This window comes from Canis lupus, chromosome 2 (genome assembly GCF_003254725.2).
Source record: "Canis lupus dingo isolate Sandy chromosome 2, ASM325472v2, whole genome shotgun sequence".
Taxonomy (NCBI): domain Eukaryota; kingdom Metazoa; phylum Chordata; class Mammalia; order Carnivora; family Canidae; genus Canis; species Canis lupus.
The window spans coordinates 21,412,769-21,429,826 of record NC_064244.1 but is presented as its reverse complement, the minus strand read 5'-3'; the positions used below and the strand labels follow the sequence as shown (position 1 = coordinate 21,429,826).

Sequence of the window (17,058 nt, the reverse complement as noted above, 5' to 3'; positions counted from 1 at the left end):
AATATCTTCTCCCATTCTGTAGGTTGTCTTTGAGTTTTGTTGACTGTATCCTTTGCTGTGCAAAAGCTTCTTATCTTGATGAAGTCCCAATAGTTCATTTTTGCTTTTGTTTCTTTTGCCTTCGTGGATGTATCTTGCAAGAAGTTACTATGGCCGAGTTCAAAAAGGGTGTTGCCTGTGTTCTTCTCTAGGATTTTGATGGAATCTTGTCTCACATTTAGATCTTTCATCCATTTTGAGTTTATCTTTGTGTATGGTGAAAGAGAGTGGTCTAGTTTCATTCTTCTGCATGTGGATGTCCAATTTTCCCAGCACCATTTATTGAAGAGACTGTCTTTCTTCCAATGGATAGTCTTTCCTCCTTTATCGAATATTAGTTGACCATAAAGTTCAGGGTCCACTTCTGGGTTCTCTATTCTGTTCCACTGATCTATGCGTCTGTTTTTGTGCCAGTACCACACTGTCTTGATGACCACAGCTTTGTAGTACAACCTGAAATCTGGCATTGTGATGCCCCCAGATATGGTTTTCTTTTTTAAAATTCCCCTGGCTATTCGGGGTCTTTTCTGATTCCACACAAATCTTAAAATAATTTGTTCTAACTCTCTGAAGAAAGTCCATGGTATTTTGATAGGGATTGCATTAAACGAGTATATTGCCCTGGGTAACATTGACATTTTCACAATATTAATTCTGCCAATCCATGAGCATGGAATATTTTTCCATCTCTTTGTGTCTTCCTCAATTTCTTTCAGAAGTGTTCTATAGTTTTTAGGGTATAGATCCTTTACATCTTTGGTTAGGTTTATTCCTAGGTATCTTATGCTTTTGGGTGCAATTGTAAATGGGATTGACTCCTTAATTTCTCTTTCTTCAGTCTCATTGTTAGTGTATAGAAATGCCATTGATTTCTGGGCATTGATTTTGTATCCTGCCACGCTACCGAATTGCTATATGAGTTCTAGCAATCTTGGGGTGGAGTCTTTTGGGTTTTCTATCTAGAGTATCATGTCATCGGCGAAGAGGGAGAGTTTGATTTCTGGGGGAGGGGCAAGATGGCGGAAGAGTAGGGTCTCCAAATCACCTGTCTCCACCAAATTACCTAGAAAACCTTCAAATTATCCTGAAAATCTATGAATTCGGCCTGAGAATTAAAGAGAGAACACCTGGAATGCAACAGTGAGAAGAAAGCTGACTTCCTAAGGGATTTGTCCTGTTCAGGAAGGGTGACCTGCCCTAGTAAAACAGGATATTTAATTGAGAGTCTGTGTATTGACAAGTGAGACCTGTAGTTCCTGTTCTCCCCTGGTTCCTCTGATGTTGGAAGCTGGGCTTTTACCTTTCCACTCAAGAATTCAGAGGATTCAGGGACGCCTGGGTCAGTGGTTGAGTGCCTGCTTTCAGCCCAGGATCAATTCCCACATCCGGCTGTCTGCCTGGTGCCTGCTTCTCTCTCTGCTTGTGTCTCTGCTTCTCTCTCTCTCCTCTCTCTCTCTCTCTTTCTCATGAATAAATAAAATCTTTAAAAAAACAAAACAAAACAGGATTCTTCTCTGTGAACTGACTCCAGAGAGAAGATCCACAGTTACTAACATTCAGAATTCCTCTAATGAAAAAACTAGCTTGCCTGCCGTATTGTCTCCAGATGAAGTTCCACTGACAAGCCCTGCCCGTTTAGGGAGTTTCCCTCAGCCCTTCAGTGCCTTGCTCGTAAATATGAACCTTCACCCAGTATCATCAGACCTTTACAGAAAATTTATAATGTGAAAGAGACCAAAATAAACACATAGAGAAAAAGGAATTCAAAGAGTTGTCGTAGAAGGAATAGAAAGAAAAAAAAAAACCTTCAATTAAGGGACTAATTAATATCCTTAGGTAAGGCTGCAGCCATGAAATAAGGACAGTATGCCAAAAAGAAAAGTCAAAATTTGCTCTTAGAAATTAAATATTATAGCAGAAATCCAAAAGTTAAAAGATACATCGGACTCCCTACATGGAGCCTGCTTCTCCCTCGGCCTATGTCTCTGCCTATCTCTCTCTCTGTGTCTCATGAATAAATAAAAGTTAAAAGAGAGGGATAAGAGAATGAGGGAATCATTCTAGAAGACTGCACTATTCAGATACTCGGAAAAAGTGAACGGAGTGATTGGTGGGTAGAAAATAAGGAATTAATGCAGAAAAACTTCCCAGAGCTGAAGGATAGGAATGTTCTAGAATGAAAAGAGCTCAGTAAATATATAGTAAATGAACAGGAAAGCTCTCACATCAAGACCTAATATAATGAAATATTGGAAGGCCAAAGATAAAAGACTTTAAATGATTCTGGAGAAAAGAAAAAACAGATCATTTACAGAAACTCCGGAATTCAGATGCCATCGTACTTCTCATTAACAGTTCTGGAAGCTGGGAGACAGTGGATCAGTACCTGTGTCATAGCAAGGAAAAAAATTTCAACTCAATTACATTCTTCTCTGAACTGTCAGTTAAGTGTGAATATAGGCTAAAGATATTTTCAGACAAGTCTCAAAATGTCTTAAAAATGTGACCTCTCACATCTTCTTTGGAATCATTACAGCTAACATTTCTTTTGTGCTCTCTGTGTGCTTCCCTTTAGCACTTTAGAGGAACAATATGAGGTTGATGGTATAATTTCTTTGTCTTATAAGTGGAGAAACTGAGCCATGGAGAAGTTAGTTCCCAAGGTTACACCTCTAGGAAGTGGTAGAATTAGGATTTGAACCCGAGTAATCCTAACTCCACTATATTGTATTGCCTGTACTTGAGGATGTGCTCTGCCACAGTGAGTGAGGGAAACCAAAAAGGTCCAGCAAACAAGATCCAGCACAGGAGTGGATCAAAAGGAGGTGCCAGGTTGGAGGGGAAGGGGAGGCTCTAGAATAGTAGCAGTACAGAGAGATCTGTCCTGGAATTCATTTGTTCTAGGTCAGAACATGTAGAGGGCTCCAGGAGAAAAATGGAACAGATCTATGACCTGTTATGTTCAGTCATATTGAGAGGAGTCTACTGGTGGAGAGTAAATTGGTAGTATCTACATAAGCAAAAAGATGGGGAAAAATACGAAAGGAAATATCATCATAATATACCGTGTGGCTCTGCTACGAGTAATTGTGTAGACAGTATACAGTAAATCCTGCGTGTTGCATTCACTAGGAATTGTGATTGGGGAGGATAAGGAAGAAAAAAGTGTTTAGGTGTGTGTGCGCCTGTGAGGGGCCAGCGGGTGTGGTGTAAGAGGATTAAGCCTCCGTTTTCACAGTAGGAAGTCAGTACAGACTATTTTGAGACAAAAATAATCAAGCTCTGTCAATATTTAGAAAGATGGCAGTAAATAGAAGAAACAGATTTAAAGTGGTTGCCTCTGGGGGTAGTGGAATTTAGGGATTGGAAAGGGTGAGGCAGAAGAATATTATTTAAGTAATAGGTGACTTTAAAAAACATGTATACACGAAACATGGCATTATTTTTCTATGTCAGCCCATAACCTGTGTGTCGGCAATCTTTGATGGTTCTACATTCAGAGTAAATCTGTGATCTGGTCCCTTCTCACCACTATTGCTGGTGCCATGTGAGCTCAGCCACCAGCCTCTCTTACCTGGATTACTGCAGGTCTCCTGCCTGGACTCTGAGCTCTTATTCTTGCTCTTTACTTAAAAATAAAGGGATCCCTGGGTGGCGCAGCGGTTTAGCGCCTGCCTTTGGCCCGGGGCGCGATCCTGGAGACCCAGGATCAAATCCCACGTCGGGCTCCCGGTGCATGGAGCCTGCTCCTCCCTCTGCCTGTGTCTCTGCCTCTCTCTCTCTCTCTCTCTCTGTGTGACTATCATAAATAAATAAAAATTTAAAAAAATAAAATAAAAAATAAATAAAATTTTGGGCAGCCCGGGTGGCTCAGTGGTTTAGCGCCACCTTCAGCCCAGGGCGTGATCCTGGAGACCCGGGATCGAGTCCCACATCGGGCTTCCTGTATGGAGCCTGCTTCTCCCTCTGCCTGTGTCTCTGCCTCTCTGTCTCTCATTAAAAAAAAAAAAATAATAATAATAATAATAAATAAATAAATAATCAATCAATCTTTTAAAAAGTAATAAAAAAAATCTTAAAAAAAAAAATCTCTACACCCAACATGGGGCTTGAATCTACAACCCAGGATGAAGAGTTGAATGCTCTTCTGACTGGGCCAGCCAGGTGGCCCATATCCTTGCCCTCTTCAGTATCTTCACAGTATCAGAGCAATGCAGTTAAAATATGAATCAGATTATGATGCTCTCTTGCTTAGAGGTCTGCAGTGGTTTCCTGGTTTACTTGGAGTAAAAGCCAAAATGCCCTTCTGGCCACTCCCCATATCCACACACCCCTTCCCTGCTGTATTTTTCTCCATAGCATTTATCATCTAACATTAGGTGTTAAAGATACTCATTTTTCTTGTCTGTGTTCCCTCAGAATATAATCTCAATGAGTGTGGGAATTTTTTCTTTGTATTTCCTGTATTTTCTGCCCAGAACAGTACTTGGCACACTGTAGCCTCTGAATAAAGACTTCTTAAATAAATGTATTGCTTTCATGGAAATAAAAATTATGTTGAAAGGTAGCACCAGTTTTTAAGAAGCTATTTGCAATAAGCTAAGCTAAGCAAGTTCATTGTTTTACTGGTTTAAGCATCCTCAAGCAGTTTAAAACTGAAATCCCGAGGGATCTAATTGAAAAGATTGGTATCCATTTGGAAAATAACCATATGCTGTCCTGACATTTCACCCCTTGAAAAATTGGTGCTGTGTACTATCAATCCTTTCTGCTAAAATGTATCGTAATGTTTTATGGTAACTATTTATGACTCAGACTTGAATTTCACAACCTTTTGGCAGCTAAGATTTCAGACAGGATACTGGTATTTATTTTTAAATCCTAGAATCTGCTTAGTGAGGTTAAGTAAGCATCACAGATATCTCCTATAAGGAGCCGATAGCCAGGATTCCATTTCTTACAGGAAAAACTACGTCCAGCAGTCTGGACACTGGCTTGCCTTGTATGCGCTCGGGATCTTCTTGCCCTGTGTCGGTGGCTAAGGCTGCCTGCGTTTCCTTGGGGTGCTCGCTCTTAGCCCTCTCCCTTCTCACCTGTTGATTTGGAAAATTTAAGGTGCCAGACTCGTGCTATCACGTATATTTCCAGGGCTACAGATTACAGTCCTGTGTATAGATGATTAGAATTCACACCGGGAGAAGCTGGACTGTGAGAGGGAAGGGTCTTCATTCTGAACCAAGGACCTGATCAGCACAGGGGACGCCACATGAATGAAGAGCAAGGCAGGCAAATGATCTTTCTTGGCACTGCGTGCAGAGGTCATCTTGGAAGTCAGTTGAAACGTAACCTTCCTCCACATACCTAGTTCTTAAGTAGCATGATGTGGATGCTCTTTGAATCTTTGAAAAACTTGAAGTAAAATGTTTGAAAATCATGATTCTCAAGATGTTGAATATGTTAGATTCTAGTTCAGTATATATTTGAAGGGATTTCTATTTGTGTTGTCTAGTTACTACTGTGGCACCAAAGAGATTTTGCAGGGACTTTTTGTTGTCGTCGTTCTTGTTTTAAGAGCAGATGATATTTCATTGTATCATTTTGAGGAAAGATAATGAATCCTGGGAGAATCTTAATTAAGCAGGCAGTGTGCTGTATACATGTTCATATTCAGTATCCGATACAGCTCTGACCATAGTCAGCCTTTGGCTTGTGATAGGATTTCATTCTTCTTGTTACTGTGATAATTAGCTGGGTGACTTCAGTTTTTCTGTATCCAAGGTGAGAAACCTTAAAATAGTTTGTGCCAAATACTGCCTTGTGGGTCATTAAAATTAAGTGCTGCTATTCTTGGTGATGGTGATTTATATATAGATTGCAGTAAAGCATTGGGTAGAGCGTCGTCTTGTTTTGTTTACTGGTAGAAAAAAAAAAGAGTTAATAGGCACAGCTCTTCCTGGAATTGTTCTGAAGAGATCTGTAGTGACGTGTTGCAGGTTTCTAGTCATGTCCCTCTCCTGTTGGTGAATTTGGATAATGACTTAGGGGTATGTTTGCTCAGTGGTGGATGAGAAAGCGCAGAGAGATAACTAAAAACTAAATGCCAACTAAGGATGTTGGAAGCTCACAGACTCCGAAGGATGAGCTGAAAGAGACCGAGTGAATTCTAATAGTGACAGTTCTTGTCAGCAGTTTAAAAAGTCACTACAAAGTTATAGATGGGTCAAGAACTGGCCGAACTGCAGAAGAGATAAAAAGCACTTGAAATTTGTGAGACCCGAATACATGTGTGATGTAGTTGCCTGAAAAAAACCAGAGTGTGGTAACGGATGCCAGAGGTACAGGACAGAGACAGCACAGGAGTCTGTCCACTGAGCTCTGAAGGATTAGCCGGGTGAGGTTTGCGATGCTGGATTATGTCCTTATGATTATATTAGAATGTTTTTATCATGTATTATTTTGTAATACAAAAGAATACATGTAATATGTAAGTTATGAGATAAAAAAAAAAAAATCTATCTAAAGGCCTTACTCCCAGCTTAAGAACTAGGACATGCTGAAGATCACTGACAGTTTTCCTCCTCTACCCCAGAAAGTCTGAATTTGTCATTTGCTTTTTCAAAAGTAATTTTACCATGCTAGGTTATTTATAAGCCATATATTTTGTTTTAAATTGTTTTTCAGTTTTATTAAAATGACATACTTACGTAGCCCTTGCCACTTTATTTTTTTACATTCAACATTGTTTCTGAGATTTATGTACATCATTTATTCTCATCCAGAGTCTCTCATCAACAGAATTCCCCCATAGAACAGGGCGGATGATTTGCGTGGTTCTTAATTCTTGAGAGGATGGTACATACGTAGCACTTGCTAGATACATAGCTGCTGTCTGGGTACCTAGTGTGGGTGTGTTAGCTGGGCCGTTTGGGCTCAACTCTACTGGAACCTGCTGGAGTTCTAGTTAATTCATTTTTACTGCTGTAAAACTTTCCATTTGTGAGCATACTAAAGCTTATTCATATATTCCCTCAGAACATTTGGGTTGTTGCCAGAACTTTTGTTATTGTTGGGGACGGTTTTGCTCTGTGTTCAGTGTATCCTGGGTGCACGTGAACAGACCCTTCTCTCCATGTGCGTCTATCTGAGTGGTGTCACTGGGGCTGCTGCATTTCAGGGGGGACATGGGCAAACCAGCATAGAGATGGGCACTTCAGGACAGTGCAGCCATATCATAACCAGTCTTTGCTTTTCTTGTTTTCTTAGGGATTGAAGAGGTTAATGACCATTTGCCAGAAGCACTTTCCTACAGATCCATCAAAATGTGTGGAGTACAATGCACTGTGATATCTGTGTGGTGTCTAAGTAACAAGAAACTGCAGTGGACGTGGTACCGACTTCAGGAATCACCAGCAAGAGCGAGGGAAGAACAGTGCAGCCTCCTGTGGTTCCGTTCTCCCCATGCTACTCTCTCGGTTATAAGAAATGGTGTTGGCTCTCCTGTCACCTCTGGCTGCAAACTGATTTTTGTGTCATTTACTATAAATAGGCAAGAAATTAAATTCTGAAGACTTCTCCTCGAATTTAAATGTGTAGACAACTGTCACAGAAGGGGGTCTAACGTGACCTCTTCCCTCTAGACCTGAGAGTTGGCAGTTAGATGATTAAAAAGGAACATTTAAGGATGGACTTAATTTTTTCTGTAAAATATGATAATTTTCACATTGTCTTTTATGTAGCATTTATAAAAAGTATTTTTATATATTTCAACAAAAATATGGAACCATTTAATGAAACTTTATAGTCCTTAAACGTTGCTGAACTTTTGCCATCTTGCAATAGAATTGGAATGTAAATGTTATTACTGTTAACTCAAGTGTTGTTTTTCTTGCATTTCAAGGCTTGCTTTTACCTTCTAAGGAGTGTAAATATTAGTATCTGTCACCTCTCGGGACAGAAAGAATTAACAGGAAATTGAAGTTCAAAAAAGATGGTATGTTATATCAATAGAAGTTTAAGTTAAGGAACCCCAATGCATCGAGGTTCAAGGTGAGATAGTGGATTGTCAAGCTAGCCAAGGACAGGGACGTTGTGATGCCACTGGTTCTTCCCCGACCAGGACTGCCTGCGAGTCTCCCCGTTGGCCTGGCCTGTGCTGACTGCTCCTCCAGACTCCACGCCGCTGGGCAGAGGAGCAAGGTGCCAGGACTCTGGTCACTGCCCGAGACAGTAGGTCATGGGTCTGAGTTGGCACAGACAAGGACTTCTGAATTGCACACAGTGTCCTACCCAGATACTGGTGATGAATTGCTGCGCTCTGCAAGCTGAGAGGACTCAGTTAATAGAGGAAGGTGGGTGAATGGAGTGGACCTGCCCAGGTGAAGTGGGGTGTCGGACAGCAGTAAGGGGGGACTCCTGAGTCAGCACTGCCGAGCTGGAGATTCCCACTCTCCCCCCATGAGTGCATGACCCTGGGTGTCACCTACCCCATCTCCGCCTCATTTGCCCCATCTCCAAGTGGTCTTGAGGAATCGGACTGTACCTCAGCGTGCTGTTGTGGTGTTCAAGTCAAATAAAATGCTTACCACACCGCCTGGCAGTTAAGAGCTCAGTGAATATTGGTCCTTGTGTCCTTGTTGCTAGAGTGTTGTCACAGTAGTATTCCTGAACCCCGTGCTGAGGGGCAGTGTGTGTTCATGTCAGGGTAACACCAACAACAGGGTGCTGGCAGCAACAGCCGTTACTAAGCAGGGACTGTTTTGTGCTCTGACTGCCCCACTTGCAGCCAGTTTAGAGTTGAAAAGGTGAGAGGACGTGGTAGGAGCTAGAGTCAGCTGGGTCATAGGTGGGGGTAGCTACACACAGATTCACCATCCCCTACTGTGGCCCCTTTGGGGAGGGCTGGAAAGCCTCTTGCAGTTGGCTGTGCCGATCGGATCATTTCTGCTGGGTGTTTGCACAGGGTGGCCGAAGCCCGCCCTCCTGAACTGAATCAGGCTCACTCCCTACCCCCCTTCACACTTTGGAAACCATTTCTTTTTTTCTTTTTCTTTTTTAATTTATTCACAAGAGACACAGAGAGAGGCAGAGACACAGGCAGAGTGAGAAGCAGGCTCCATGCAGGGAGCCCGATGTGGAACACGATCCTGGGACTCCGGGATCACGCCCTGGGCCAAAGGCAGTCACTCAACCATTGAGCCACCCAGGCGCCCCTGGAAACCATTTTTTATGATTAAATTAGGGCTTAGGAGAGCTTACTCCAGGGCAAATGAGAGATAGACTTTCATAAGACAGGACGATAATCTAGACTCGAGTTATGTATTCTTGTGTCGGACTGGTTGATACATAGTGTTGAATGAATACTCCCCAAATTGCTTTGTTCACAGACCGCAGCATGGCAGTCCATTGATTTCGTGTCATCTTCCATTTGCTGTTAAATAACGCTCCACATAAAGAAGAAACGATCATGTGACACCTGTGCCTTCCAGAATTGATCTGTATGGATAGAACGTTTGGCGGGGTGGGTGGGGTGGGACGGTAACATTCCACAGTCTGTCAATGTCAACCATTTGGGGCTTGGGTAAATGGGAGCAGGTTCTTAGAAAAGTTTTCCGTTTCCCTGAAATTAAAGGTCTTCTGGTAACTGTGAGTATGCATGTGGCTAAATTGAAGAGTGACCTCTCGTGTTCTCCAAATCATGAAAATTTTAGTTCAGCAGATACTGCATGCTTGTGTTTTTTAGTTTTAGTTCTATTAATGGTTTTAGCTATTTTTAAAATAATAAAAGCATCCTTTAAAAATCACTCAGAGCCCTAAAGTAAACATTCTTCCCTTTCTGCTTTACTGCCAGCTGAGACTCCTGTCCAAGGGAGTTCTTTCTGGATTCAAATTTAATGCAGTGCTGGTTTTCTCTTAGAGGTGATGCTGCATTTCCTGGGAGTGCTCTTGCCAACTGCAGAGACCAAGCAGCATATTTTAGCATTACAGCACAGAGTCTGTAACGACCTGGAAGCCATGGCTGTGCTTTCAATCTTTGGGGGAAATTAGGAAAATGAAGTTGAGGCCAAAGATAATTGAGGGAGAGAGAACGAGGATGGTTTAGGTCTCCTGAGGAGGGTGGGGATGGTCTGGAGAGACGCGAGCTGGGAAGGCAGCTGTCCCGAGTCACAGAACTTGGGATTTGCTCTGAGCTCAGTGAGAACTGGGAGGAATAGGAAATAGGATTGATAGCACCAGGGCTTCTTGGGGGGTAAGTTCTTCCATCTGGTGATTTCCTGACCTGCCCTCACACTTCAGATTGCCCTGGGTTTTGACCTCAGTAAATACTTGAGAACTACAGCTGTCTTTTTTTATTGGAAAGAAAGCAATTCTGAAAGTGAACAGTTTAGAAAAGACCACGGTACAGGGTTTCAGAGTCTTTGGTAGGTTTGAATTTGGGGATTCCTATCACTGGCCCCTTTTCAGCCACACCATCTCCCCCTTTTAATGCTGTAACACAGAAGGTGGTAGAGCTTAGAGGGGCGGCTTCAGTGAAAGGGGGCATTAAGTAGCAGTATGGCGATTTCCTTTGTCTGAGGGTCTGGGAGATGGGCCTCCCCCAGTGCACTCCCGTGGAGCCCCTCGCAGCCCAACTTTATCCGGTAGAAATGTATGGTATGGGATCATATTGGGAGTCCAGAGCTGCAAGCACTTTCTCACGGCCTAGTTGTGTAAGAGTTTCCAGCTGTCCGGAGTGTGAAGAGCCAGCGCCAGTCCCCCGAGGGGTCATTGTGGGAACACTGTTATGGCAACTGGTTTTCATCACAGACCCCGTAGCTCCATTGGCTGAATTATGACCACACGCTAGTACTTTAATGGTTAACAGTATATCCTAAAAATCTTTTGAAATTTAAAAATATGTTCTGGTGGTGTGGAATAGCTAGGGGGGGAAGCAGTGTGGATGGCGGCGGCGGCCGCGGTGTGAGCTGACCCCATTCAAGATTTTGGAGCCATGATCATTTTAAAAAATGAGTTGCTTTTTTTGTTTTTAAACTTGCCAGAACAGTGTCTTCTGAAAGCTTTGATTACCTACTTACTCTTCCCCCGTTGTAAACTCCAAGATCCTTGGTGCGACTTGCTGGAACTACTAGGCCTTGCGTTGCCCGTGGACATTGCTTTGTTGAACCAGGCGGCTCCATCCCGCAAGTCTCCTCCCCACCTTGAAGCACCAGCTCTGAAATCGTCCTCGGCCTGGCCTCAAAGCATTCAGGCCGGACACCTGCTTTCACCGTGGAGAGCAGCTAAGAAGTTTCGAGCTGCTTGTCGAGTTTAGCGGTAGCCTTGGAAGTGTTCACTGAGCTTCCGCCCATGACGAACAAGAGTCCTTTGCGCAGTCTGCTCTGCATGCCTCTTGGGACTCCCGGTTTGACAGCTTGCCGAAGCCAAACTGCCTTTCCCATCAGACTGCTCTTTAAGGCTTAGGAGCAGTTGCAGACTCGGTGTCGCCATCTGAGCCTGGGCTACAGGTTCTGCCCTCTGGTGAAGCAGGAGTGTTAGAGCTGTTGCTTTTGAAACTTTGGGACCACAGCTCCAAGTAAGCAGTAACAAACACGTAATACATCCAATAACCACTGCAGCAGAAGCATTCCCAGCCTCTTCTCTTGTATCCCTTTAAAACATATGCTGGCTGTGACTGCAGGCTGGTGTACAACGCATTAGTGGGCTGTGACTAGTAGTTTGAAAACCATGGATTGAAACTATCAATGATCAGTAGAGGTAAGGATGGAAATGGCCTGGAAGATGATTTCAGGGCAAAAGGACTCTACTTTTATTTTTTAAGTTTTTATTTAAAGATTTTATTTATTAATGAGAGACAGAGAGAGGGAGAGAGGGAGAGTGGCAGAGGGAGAAGCAGGCTCCATGCAGGGAGCCCGACGTGGGACTCGATCCTGGGTCTCCAGGATCAGGCCCTGGGCTGAAGGCGGTGCTAAACCCCTCAGCCACCCAGGCTGCCCAAAAGGACTCTACTTTTAAAAAGCTCTTTAGATACAGAGGTGCAGAGAGAACACTTGCGTGTTCAAGGTTAGTGTGGAGTTTAGCAGATGATACAACCTTTCAAATGCTAAATACTTCCGAAGCAGTAATTCTTCTGTCCACCAAGAGGAGAATAACCACAACCGCAGCATGTAGTTGGCAGTGTGGATAGGTGACCGCCTTATGCCGGCTGTCCTGTATAAAGCAAGATGAAATGCGGTATAAAATAAATGAGAGGTGGAGAGGTCGGGTTGAGGCAGAGAGGGATACGTAGAGACCAGTAACATGCGTCAAATATCCAGGGTTTGCTCAGGCCTTTAGAGATTACTTCCCAAGGCTCAGGGAGAGCTTGGATTATGGTTCTCTTCATGTAAAACTTTAAGCAATAGTGTTAATAGCAAAATGGACAAATCAGAAGATACAGGTTTTTCAAAGTAACTAGCACCCAAGTCGGGAAAGATAGTGTTATTGACACCCCAGAAATCTCATACCCCCTTCTGGTCACAACCAGGGTCCCAATGTCTAATAGCACTAAAGAACAAAAAAACAAACAAAAAAACTTTACTGCTATGAAATGTAGTAAATGTCGTACAGTTCATCCATTTAAACTGTGTAGTGAAGTTAGGGTGTTCATAGTTGTGCCACCACACCACGATCTCAGTTCAGAACATTGCCTCAGCCCCAAAAGAAATCAGTTCCCATTAGCAGTCACTAGTAGGCTCGCTTTGGCTGGTTTGTAATCTCACTTGTAAGCGGACTCTGATAATGTGCCTGACTTTTATGTTTGGTTTCTTCTGGTTTCTGATCCTCATGACGTGTGTATAGTTGTGGTCACTCATTCTCATCACTACATCCCACGATTTATGTTTCATCATCGATAGACCTCTGAGTTGGTTCCAGTGATTGTATGAACGTTGTGTACACGTTCTTGGGTGAATATGAATCTCCGTAGGGCACACACCATGGGGCGAAATGTCTGGGACATTGGGCTATACACAGACTCTGCTGTATTCGATTCTGTCCAGGAACTTTCCAAAGGGCTCGTATAGTTGACACTCCCACAGGCAGGATTCGAGATTTCCACGTTCTGGCCACACAGGACATACCCTCTGTCATTTTTATTTTAGCCCTTGTGGTGGGTAAATGGTATTATGCTGTGGCTTTAATTTGCATTTCCCTTCATGTGCTTGCTGTCCGTTTGGATGTTCTCTTGTGGCTCGCCTCTGTGCTACATTCCTTTTTATGCAAAGGGGAGAGAACCTTATTAACTAGCTCAGATATCAACATAATCCTTGTTACCTGTGCCAGGTCGCATAAACATCAGATCATGTGTCAGTCTTAAGGTAACTCCTCGTGCTGGTGTGGCTCAAGGACGTAGGATCTGAAAGAGGAAGTCCTGAGAGTTTTTGCATTTTCGCTACACTTTAGTTTTAATAGATTATTCTCGTATTGAAGACTTGGCAGTTTTCTCTTTGGTGTGCGAGTCTGTATGCCGTGTGTATGTCTGGTGTAGACACTGCTAGTGGCTCGCCCTGTTTTCATTCTCTTCCTCTGCTCACAGAAGTTTAATAGTTCAGAGTTGCAGCGTGCAGTTAAAACTCCCTGGTCTCCTAGGACGCTTTGAAGTTAGGGTTGGTTATGTGACATGTTCTGCCAATAACCTGTGGAGAGAAGTCTGTTGGGTGGGACTTCTGAAAGCTCCTGCTGTTCTAAGAGCAAGAAATAGACTTCGCTGACGGACGGCTTCTGCCCTTTGTTCTTTTCTGGAAAGTGATTCTGAACTTCAGATGCTTTGCAGCCATCCTGCAGCCCTGACGGTGAGAGACACATGGTAAAGGTGGCAGGGCTGTTCTTGGGTGGTCTCGTGGAGTCACTGTATAAAGCTCGAGCTGCTTTGGTAGGGTCCTCCGGAGAAAGACCAATGGGAGCTGTATGTATGTACGTGTGTCTCTATAATATGAATGATGTAAATATATCAATATATGTTGAAATGTAGCGATTACATATGATTACATGAATATATGTGTATTATAAGGAATTGGGTCCTGTGATTACAGAGGCTGAGAAGGCCCGTGATATGCTTGCTGTCTCTAAGCTAGAGACCCCAGAGAACTGATGGTAGAAATTCCAGTTGGAGTCCAAATGCTCGAGACCCAGGAAAGCCAATGGTCTAAATCCTACTCTGAAGGGAAGAAGAAGATCAATAGCCTGGTTCAGCAGTCAGGCAGAGAGCAAGGGAGCGAGGGAGAGAGTGTGCACGCACATCTGGCACCCTGTGTTCCAGTCATGTCGACACAACAAAATTAACCGTCGCAGCTGCCTTTCTCTGGGCCTCCTGTTTTAGGAGAGTACTACGGGGTCATTTCCCAGGTGTTCCCATATATGCCGCTGGATTCAGTCCCTAAGCAATATGTTCGTTACTCTGATTTCTTGGCTTTCAAAGTCCTTGAGACTTGCGGTGGGTGTGGGATGGTGCTCTGTGGGTGCAGCTGCCTGATCCTGGGTAGGATGGGACCTGGCCTCGTCCTGCTGGGGTGTAAGTGCACGTAACTGCGTCTGAGGGAGGTCAGCGGATGCTGGCAGCAGGTCACTTCAGCTGCAGAAAAGCCCTCCCTCAGGCTGATGGTTAAGGCAGTCGAAGACAACCAGGTACTGGAGACCCAGAGGAGTGCCTCTGGCCAGCCGCAAAGATTCTGTCCTCCGTCTATTAGACGGAAGTGTCTAGCTCTGGGCCTTCCCTGGGGTTTTCCCCTGATCTTCGTTAGAACAAGAAACGACTTTGGGAGGAAAAACTCCTAAATACCTGTTAGGGATGTGAGATGTACTTGAGAAGAGAGACGATCGTGACTTTGTCATTTTGGGGGAGGTAGGCTCTGACTTGCTATTCCTTCTGGGCCTGTGACTCCCCTTACACCCACGTGGGCCAACAAGATCCCCGTGTCTTTTTGTCCTTTATGACATTTTTTTAATCTAAAAACTTTAGATGGGCTTGCTCGATGTAGCGGTAGCTCTGCCGGGCCCCTCTGACCTTAGAGCCTCGGGCGGGCCCTTCCATGGACGGCCGTCTCTGGTAAAATCACGCATGTGGCCTTGGACTCTGGATCCTAAACACAGCCGGATGGGTGGCGCCTACACGAAGGGGAGGGGGACCCAGGTCGTCCTGCACCCCCAGGCTCGCATGCATCCCCGTGACATTGAGATGTTTTCCCTGATGACCAGAGTCCCCCCGCCCTGGGGCTGACAGGTCGTGGGGAAACCTGCCTTTGACCCGCTGCCTGGTCCCCAGGGCCTGGCCCTGCTGGCTCCCTCCTCGCTGCCTGCTCTGTCTGTCCATCTCTGGAGGACCTCCTGTCTGTCCCTGCAGTGGCTGCTACATCACTGCCTCCTCTGCTTTGCTTTTCCCCATAGATCCCGTTTTCACATCACCATCACTCTTCCCCAAGACCTCCTTCTGCGGTAGTCACCCTCCTCTCCTGCCCCACCGAGCTACAAAACCAAGCTGCGCCGTCTGTCAGTGTCCTCCAGGCCTGCCAGAGGGGCCTGATGGCAGCGAGCGCCCGGCTGCCCTCAGGACACCCTCCCGACCCGGCCCTGCTGCCTCTCCTCACCTGGCTGCAGCCGTCCGTGTGGGCTGGTGCCAGTCTGCGCAGCCGATCAGCAATCCACTGCCCTGGAGGCGAGCAAAGCACAGCCTCCCCCGGGCCAACTCTGCTCCTTAGCACCGTGTCACGTGCTCTGTGACTGGCGTCCCCTCCCTGTACCCCCGATAGAAGTCTCTTCAGGACCAGGGAACTGCATCTCTTCAGTTTGCTGCAGATAGGAGGTAAGCGAGGAGAGGACTGGGTGATCGTCCAGTGGTGTTGGCAAGATGGCTGGATGATGGGGGATCTTTAGCCTGAGCCTGGCCATTGCAGTCGCCTGTAGCTGAGCTGAGGGAAGGTGGTGGGAGCAGATTCGGAAGGGAGGGAGGGAGTGTCAGACGGGGGCTCTGGCCTGTCAGCGTGTTGGCCTCCAGTGGATGGACCCGTTCAGCGATGCAGGCTGAGGACAGGCGTCAGGGCCCCGAGATGACCCTTCACACCATGAGGCCAGGGGTGGGCTACTGGAGTGTGGTGGACGGTGGAGGGGAGGAGCCCAAGGGCAGAGCTGGGACACACCGAGAGGGGTGAGAACAGCCGGGGAGGCTGGAAACAGGAGCCCGACGGCCATGAGCAGGAAAACCAGGCGCTCCAGTGAAGGCCGCGAGGTGATCCGCTGTGTTGCGTTGCTGGTGAGTCTCACGAGCTGAGCACAGAGTTAACCATCATACCTGGGCATCCCCTTGACCTTGACAGCAGTGGTTTTGAAAAGCGTGGGAACGAAAGGGTGGCTGGAGTTTGCTAGAAAACGCATGACTGAATGAAAAACAAAAGGAACCTACTTGTGTGTAGGGATAGTTTCTGGAGAGAAATTTTTTTTTATATTTTATTCATAAGAAACAGAGGGAGAGAGGTAGGCTCCCCTCAGAGCAGGGATAAGGGACTCGATCCCAGGACCCCAGGATCACAACCGGGGCAGACACTCACACTGAGCCACCCGGGTGTCCCCAGAAATGGGCTTCTGATAAAAATCTTGATGCAGCTGTAAACACACAGGCTCTGTCGGCCTGGCACTGTGTGGACTCCTGCTCTTTGGAGGGACGGCGGCTGTGGGGGTCGGGGGGGTACTGTGCAAGGGGAAGAGGGCGTAGCAGGTTCTTTCCCTCTTCACGGCCACGTCTGCCACCAGCCGGCTCCTGGACGCGGGTGGCAGTGACACGCCGTCGACATGCGGTGGTCTCTTCCCCTTTGGACGCACCTGAATCGTCTCCTTGCCTTGAACGTTGGCAGCTTTGTTTCCCCTCGCGTGGTAGTTGTGTGCCTGGGTCTCCCCTGTGTGAGCGTGAGCTCTCGAAGACCCCGGACTCCTCCCCAGACTCGCAGTGGGTGACGCTCCTCAGCCCCGCCAGTGGTCCCCGCCGCGCCGCGGAGA

General features: G+C 45.7%; 1 protein-coding gene across 4 annotated transcripts in view; it reads left to right on the top strand.

The window, feature by feature from the left end:
• PRPF18 (pre-mRNA processing factor 18) overlaps positions 1-9,839 on the top strand; it is a 54,581-nt gene extending 44,742 nt beyond the window's left edge. For 3 of the 4 annotated variants that reach the window (XM_025445440.3, XM_025445439.3, XM_049100634.1), the window contains one exon: positions 7,303-8,628. In XM_025445440.3, the coding sequence (XP_025301225.1) occupies positions 7,303-7,383 (81 nt within the window). In that variant the 3' untranslated portion in view covers positions 7,384-8,628. Of the gene's footprint in view, positions 1-7,302; positions 8,629-9,422 lie in introns of those variants that run through there. The other variant, XR_007405675.1, reaches the window with a different exon arrangement.
• Positions 9,840-17,058: the final 7,219 nt, after the last annotated feature.